Below are 6,867 nucleotides of genomic sequence, written 5' to 3' on the forward strand. Positions count from 1 at the left end.
CAGCCATTAGCTTCCTGTAAATTTCTGTCTCCCAAATAAACCACCAATTTATTAAGAATTCAAGTCATTCCTGGTACCCTATCCCTCCGTCACTCTATAAACACACCAATCCGATGAGTCCTTCAAATTGACTGGGACATACGAGCCCCCTGATACCACCAGTCTCTGAAAAGTGCCAGACTCCCTTTCTTTGCACTGCTGTCCACAGGTTAAGGTGGGTGGGTGGGGAGAGTAGGGCAGTGGCCCTTGTCAAGAAGTGGTGCCTACTGGGTGGTCGTAAGACCACCGTGAGGAGATGGAAGACCTTTCTTGCCTCTCTGCTGGGTAGATGTTCTGAGCCCCAGGATGGCTCTCTACACCTGCATTAGTAAAGTTGGAAACAGACAACGGTTTTGTTCTGTTGATAGTTCTAGAGAAACCTACCCTTTATGCTAACGTACACATGTTGACAGACCATATCTACTTAAGTCGTTGAGTGCACTGTGTCCCCCAAGTTTGGTAAAAGACTGGAGACTTATTGAATATCAAACTCACACTTTTCCTCACACTCATGGCACTGAGCGAGGAACAACAGGAATGCACAAGTGGGTTTTTTTTCACTATTTGCCAAAATGATCGTTGTTTACTTTCTACCTTAAATGCCTTCTCTCTACAAAGCCTCCTCTGAGTCCTTCAGTCAGAATGCTCTCACTGTGATGGAGAAATCCCAGGTGGTCTGACTGGGTCACCTGCCTCTCCCCTCCTCCCCCTACCATAGACTGTGAGCTTACTTTTATGGATAATCATTGCAGCTAATATTTATTGAAGGCTGTCCTATTTCAGGCTCCCTGATAAATGTTTTAAAAGGATTATCTCATTTGCTCATCAAACAACCCTTTCAGGTGGTACTGTTACTCATCCTCCCTTCACAGAGAAGGAAATTAAGGCCAAAGACAGTTAAATAATAAATCCAAGTTCACCCAACTACGAAGAATAGGGTCTGCCTGAACCCAAGGCCATGGCATAACCACTGCCCCATACTGCCTCTAGGAAGGGAAAGAGGACGTCTCCTACCCATCATTGCTACCCTACCCTGCCCAGGTGAGTGCCTGGAACAGGGATATGCTTAGTCAGTGCTGATCGGTACTGAGTGGAGCAGAAATGCCAGGAATGGTGAGCGTCTTTCCTATGACTGATTGCTGTCTGACTTCTCTGCTATGAAGAGGAGGAAAGTGCTGGAGCAAACACATTCCTCTGGCTTGTAGCTCTCTCTGATCTTGTCCATTTTTGCTCCTTTTTCACTCCTCCTCATGTCTAACTTCATCATGTGGGTTAGAAGTTGGATTGTTTGTCTTTTTGCCATTGAGTTATATGAATTCTTTACATGCGTGGGATATTAATCTCTTATCGGATATATGATTTGCAAATATTTTCGCCCACTCAGTAGGTTGCGTTTTCATTTTGTTGATGGCTTTCTTTTTTTTTTCTGCTTTATCTCCCCCAACCCCCCTGGCATATAGTTGTATGTCCTAGTTGCACGTCCTTCAAGTTGTGTAAATTGATGGCTTTCTTTGCTGTGCAGAAGCTTTTTAGTTTGACGTAGGCCGCCTTGTTTATTTTTGCTTTTGTTGCCTTTGCCTTTAGAGTCAGATCCAAAAAGTCATCGCCAAGACCAACGTCAAGGAGCTCACCGCCTATGTTTCGTTCTAGGGGTTTTGTGGCCTCAGGTCTCACATTCAAGTCTTTATTGTATTGCATATTTGAAAGTTGCTAAGACCCTAAATCTTAAAAGTTATCCTCACAAGAAAAAAAATGCTTGTAACTTTATGTGGCAACAGATGGTGACTAGATTAGCTGTGGTCATCATTTCACAATGTATCCAAACATGGAATCATTATGTTGAACACCTGAAACTAATATAATGTTATAAGTCACTTATACCTCAATAAAAAAAAGTTGGGGCTTAATACACACAAACAGCAATCAGAACTCTGAACACCCTGTGTGGAATTGAGAGAGGAGAAATATGGAATCCAGGAAAAAGGGAGATGTGTAAGGAAATATTTAACCTAATGAAATCACAATGTTATCTAAAATCAGCGTATTGCAAACAAAGTCAATGTTTGAGCGCTGGTTCAGTGGCCTTTTGATTCTGATCGCACTTGGGATGAGAAAACGTTCATGGGCGTGGCTTCAAGACCCCAGATGACACGTGTGGAACTGGGCATTACTGGAGCAAACAAAACATCCGTGCAGTCCATCTGCTTACATCCTCAAGAGGGGATTCCGCAAGGATTCGTCAGACTCCTGGCCTGCAGGGAAAACGGCATCATGAGCACAGCAGGAAAAGTAAGCGAAAAATGTTTTACTTTTAGAATTCTATTCTCATTAATATAATACACAGACAGATAATGTTTAATGAACAATTTAAAATGCATGTCTAAATTAGAAGCAATATATATTGAAATACAGCATAGAGTATATGCTTCATTACACAACACATATTGAACTACGATTGGAAAAGGCTATTCCTAAATATCTTCAGCCAGAATGTGCAGCATTTGTACCTACAAAGTCTCTATGTGCTCTGTTAAATAAATGTGCTGTGGTTACAGCCGATCATGAGTAATCCGCAAATCTAAAGTTGGAAACGTTTTTAGTCAAGAAGTCATCTGTATGTTAAGAAAGTTATCTTTATATTAAGAAACCATAATTTAAGTGTTAATCTTTATAATCATATCTTTTATAAATACGTAAAGTTGAGTCTGACAGAAGTTTGATCCATCTAAAGCATCAGAATGATCCTGGGTAAGCCAGCCAAGTTCGACATGCAAATTCCGACCTAAGAGTCCTGTTATGGCACAGTTCAGGACCCTCCCAGAGAAATCCTCCAGAACACTATCTTCTATGTACAAAAGTCAACATGATTTCACACAATCATTAATACTAGTGCAGTCTGAATCACTTAGGAGCGCTGGGAACACAGAGACTGGGCCCTGGGTCTTCTGCAGAGTCAGCGTGTGTGTTCAGTGCTTCCAGGCCCAGAGAGGCAGGCGGTCATTCAGCGTCGTCAATTCCTCCCGTCTGCCTGCTCAATTACAGCAGCCTGTCAACTCTTCCCAGGACATTTGTTGTGTTAGGAGAGAATCACGCATTATAACATCTTGCTCTGATAACTCAGTTTAACGTTCTGAGGTTTCTACACACACTGTGTGACACAACAGGCCTGTATCAGTGAGATTGGATGGAAACCACATGGGGAACCAATTGCCAGTTTTCTTATTCCAACTGTCTTATTTTCATTCGTTACTGATTAGCATTTACATTGCAAATGAAGATTAACTAGGGGGAAGAAAAATTAAAATCGCCAAAACTCAGCTTAAGAGAAATAATGAGTTCAGAAAGCCAAACAGTAAAGCCAATGTAGTAATGAAAACAACAAGTAACAGGCACTCAGTCCTCCCCTCAGCTGCCACGTCCTAACTTCCAGCTCCGTCACAACGCTTCCTTGATGTCTCCCTGTCCTGTGCTACATCGTCTTCACATGCTCAATGGCAACAGCAATAATACTCCTTTATTAGGTGGTGTGAGAATGTAATGAATTAATACCGGCAAGCGTAAGAATAGTGCAGGCTACAGAGAAATAATTCAATAAATGTTAGTGACCGCTATCTTTGTTGTTGTTATTATTATGTTACCTTTTGTTAATCTTTCACCAGCATGAGGTAGTGAAAAGATAAAGGTAGATTCATATCAATTCTCCAGACAGCCAGCTTCATTACTTTAGGAAAATTGCCCAGTCAATTTCTGCATCAATTGAGCCTCGATCTTTTCATCTGTAAAATAAGACCAATAATTCAAAAATACTGCCCGGTGAGGTTTACAGACAGAGCACGTAACTCACCCAGCACAGGCCACAATGCGCCTGCTGCATCACAGCGCCCGATAAGCCACACCTCTCTACCACTGGTGTATGACTTCCAAGGACGCTCACATTCATGTGGCATTGACCACAAGCACATTGCAAAGTGGGACGATTTGACATATAATTAATGAAAATGAATTGTTAGATAAATTTCAGTTGAATTTTTTATCATATTTGCAATGATGTCAATTCTCTCTAGAAAAACATTCTCAACTACATACATTTACAGCAATCAAGACAGGTTTTATATTACATTCCCAGGCACTGAAAATATGTGTTCAACTTTTATTTTTAAGAATGTCTATGGGTAAGCCATGTTAGCTAGAAAGGCAAACACACAGCTCTCCCATTTTAAAATACGTGTGTGTGTGTGTGTGTGTGTGTGTGTGTGTGTGGCTTTAATTTCTAAAATTTTTGGCTCACATCTAATCTGGAAGGAATCTTTACACATAAGATGATAACGAAACAGAGCTGCCGAAGTGAACTTTCAAATTAGTGGCGCAGACAAGCAGCACACAGAGTAGCAGGAGAGAAAATCAAAGGAGGGGAACAGGCAAATCGAGAAGAAGTCTGCTAGGCAGGCAGGCAAGTAGAGAACGGGAATCATGTGTCCGATGGCTTGTGCTTAAGCGGAGAATTGAGCAAGAGGGCAATAGATTTCACATGAACAGAATCTGTCAGCAAAATAACAGTGATTCAGAACTTTAAGTGCCAGCCAACAGTTGTGGGTAAGCAAGCAATTTCAACACCACCTTAGGAAATATCAGCAATAAACAACCTGAAGAGAAAAAAAATACGTGTGGCCTAAAAGAAGATATTCCATTTTATCTCAATGTGTCATTAGAGTTAATTCTGTTTCTCTGTCCCTATGTTCTTGCTTTCCACATTTTTATAAAAAGGTATTTTTACTCTCTTTGCAAATCAGACGTTGTTCATTTCTATGGAACACTTATGTTCCAGACATGAGTCTAGATATGGCACATAAAAAGATGAAAGACTCAATCCTTGACTTCAAGAGTGCGGAACAGCTGGTGTCATCTTTGTGTTCAATTTCCAGGTAATAAAATGCAAAGCAGCTGTGCTGTGGGAGCAAAAGAAACCATTTTCCATAGAGGAGGTGGAGGTCGCACCCCCGAAGGCCCATGAAGTCCGTATAAAGGTGAAACATTTTTCCACTTGTACTGAATTTTAGGTTTAGAAAATTAAGAAAACAGGAAAACTGGAAAGAACCAAAATCCATCAAGGGGCAGTATTTGGGGTTTTTTGGTGAGGATGATTAGCCCTGAGCTAACATCAGCTGCCAATCCTCTTGTTGCTGAGGAAGAGTGACCCTGAGCTAACATCCATGCCCATCTTCCTCTATTTTATGTGGGACGCCTGCCACAGCATGGCTTGATGAATAGTGCATAGGTCCACACCCAGGATCGGAACCAGGGAACCCCAGCTGCTGAAGCGGGGTGTGCAAACTTAACCTGAACCTAACCCCTAGGCGACCGGACCAGCCCCAAGAGGCAGTTTTTATATGGTCATCCAGACAGTGGAATTACATTTATTGTCAAGGAAAGATATAAACAGCTAAATTTGTAAAAAGAAACCAAAGAGTATATAACATAAAAAAATTAATGTATGTGTTTGTACAGAAAAAAGTACAAAGGGATTTGTATCAAGATTTCAAAATCAATTGGCATTAGATGGTGGAACTTAAGTGACTCTTTTCTGATGCTAATCTGAATTATCTTTACTTCTATAAAAAGGATGCGCTGTTGTATATTTATAAGACTTAAATATTTCAGAAACAATCATTTCACAGATTATTCCAAATTGTTTAATGCAGGAAAGGCTCATGGAGGAGGGTTTTAGACTGAATAATCTTGGGGATAAACCGCAAGTTTTGTATCTGGGAAGAGAAGGGATTATCGGCAAAATCATGAAAACACTTTAGAAGCCCAATTTCAGGAAAGTGGATATAAGTCCATGTGAGGGTCACAGTCTTCACTGAATCCAGTCCTCCTCCCTTTCCCCGTAGATGGTGGCCGCAGGAATCTGTCGCTCAGATGACCACGTGGTTAGTGGAACCCTTGTCGCACCTCTTCCTGTGATCGCAGGCCATGAGGCAGCTGGCATTGTGGAGAGCATCGGAGAAGGTGTCACTACAGTAAGACCAGGTACAGATTTCACACTTGGGGGGGTGTGACTCGGTTCAGGCCCCGAAGATCATCCAGGCTGGATGAGGAAATTGAAGCCATGAGAGGTGAAGGCCCTGTGGACGGTCTCAGAGGAGCTGGGACTCGAACGGAGGCTGTCCCCATCACCTCCCCTCCCTGCCTGCCTCGCTCTGACACGTGTGTGCATGCTCTCCCACGCTCTCTCCTTGGCAGGCGTTTACTGAGTGCTTTCTAGATGTCAGGTGCCAGGTTGGATACTGGGCTGCGTGAGGACCAAAAGACACGCAGTGCCTGCCAGAGTGGAGTTCAGACTCAAACAACTGCCATTTGAGTGTTGCTGAGCACAGCCAGCCAGGGCCAAAGAGAACCACAAACGAGACCAGGGAAAGACATCAGTCCACATCCTGAACCTCTGGATCAGTGTGTGGAAACTGCTCTGTGCCGCCGGCAGCTCACAGAACGGGGCCATGAGGCTAAACCTGAATCATAGTGTGATCTCTGCTGAGCTGGAAGCGGAGTCCCTCCACCGGCTTCCTCTTCCAATATGGCCTCCCTTCTTGTTTGTTTGAGTTTTTAATATTATTTTGCTGGTAAAGACTCACCCTGAGCTAACATCTGTAGCCCATCTCCTCTTTATCTTTCCCTCCCCAAAGCCCCAGTAAGTAGCTGTATATTCTAGTTGTAAGTCCTTCCAGTTCCTCTGTGGGAGGCTACCGAAAGACGAGTGGTATGGTTCCTGCTCCGAACCCAAGCCGGGTGGGGAAGTGGAGCTCCCCAAACTTTAAGCACTAGGCCATC

At 42.8% G+C, this 6,867-nt stretch overlaps 1 protein-coding gene across 1 annotated transcript in view; it reads left to right on the top strand.

Moving 5' to 3' along the window:
* The first annotated feature begins 2,145 nt into the window (after window positions 1-2,145).
* LOC124234443 (alcohol dehydrogenase S chain-like) overlaps window positions 2,146-6,867 on the top strand; it is a 14,275-nt gene continuing 9,553 nt past the window's right edge. The window contains exons 1-3 of the mRNA XM_046651785.1: window positions 2,146-2,328; window positions 4,962-5,063; window positions 5,931-6,097. Coding sequence (XP_046507741.1) covers window positions 2,161-2,328; window positions 4,962-5,063; window positions 5,931-6,097 — 437 coding nt within the window. The 5' untranslated portion in view covers window positions 2,146-2,160. The remainder of the gene's footprint in view (window positions 2,329-4,961; window positions 5,064-5,930; window positions 6,098-6,867) is intronic.

The sequence above is a fragment of the Equus quagga genome, unplaced genomic scaffold (genome assembly GCF_021613505.1).
Source record: "Equus quagga isolate Etosha38 unplaced genomic scaffold, UCLA_HA_Equagga_1.0 73943_RagTag, whole genome shotgun sequence".
Classification (NCBI taxonomy): domain Eukaryota; kingdom Metazoa; phylum Chordata; class Mammalia; order Perissodactyla; family Equidae; genus Equus; species Equus quagga.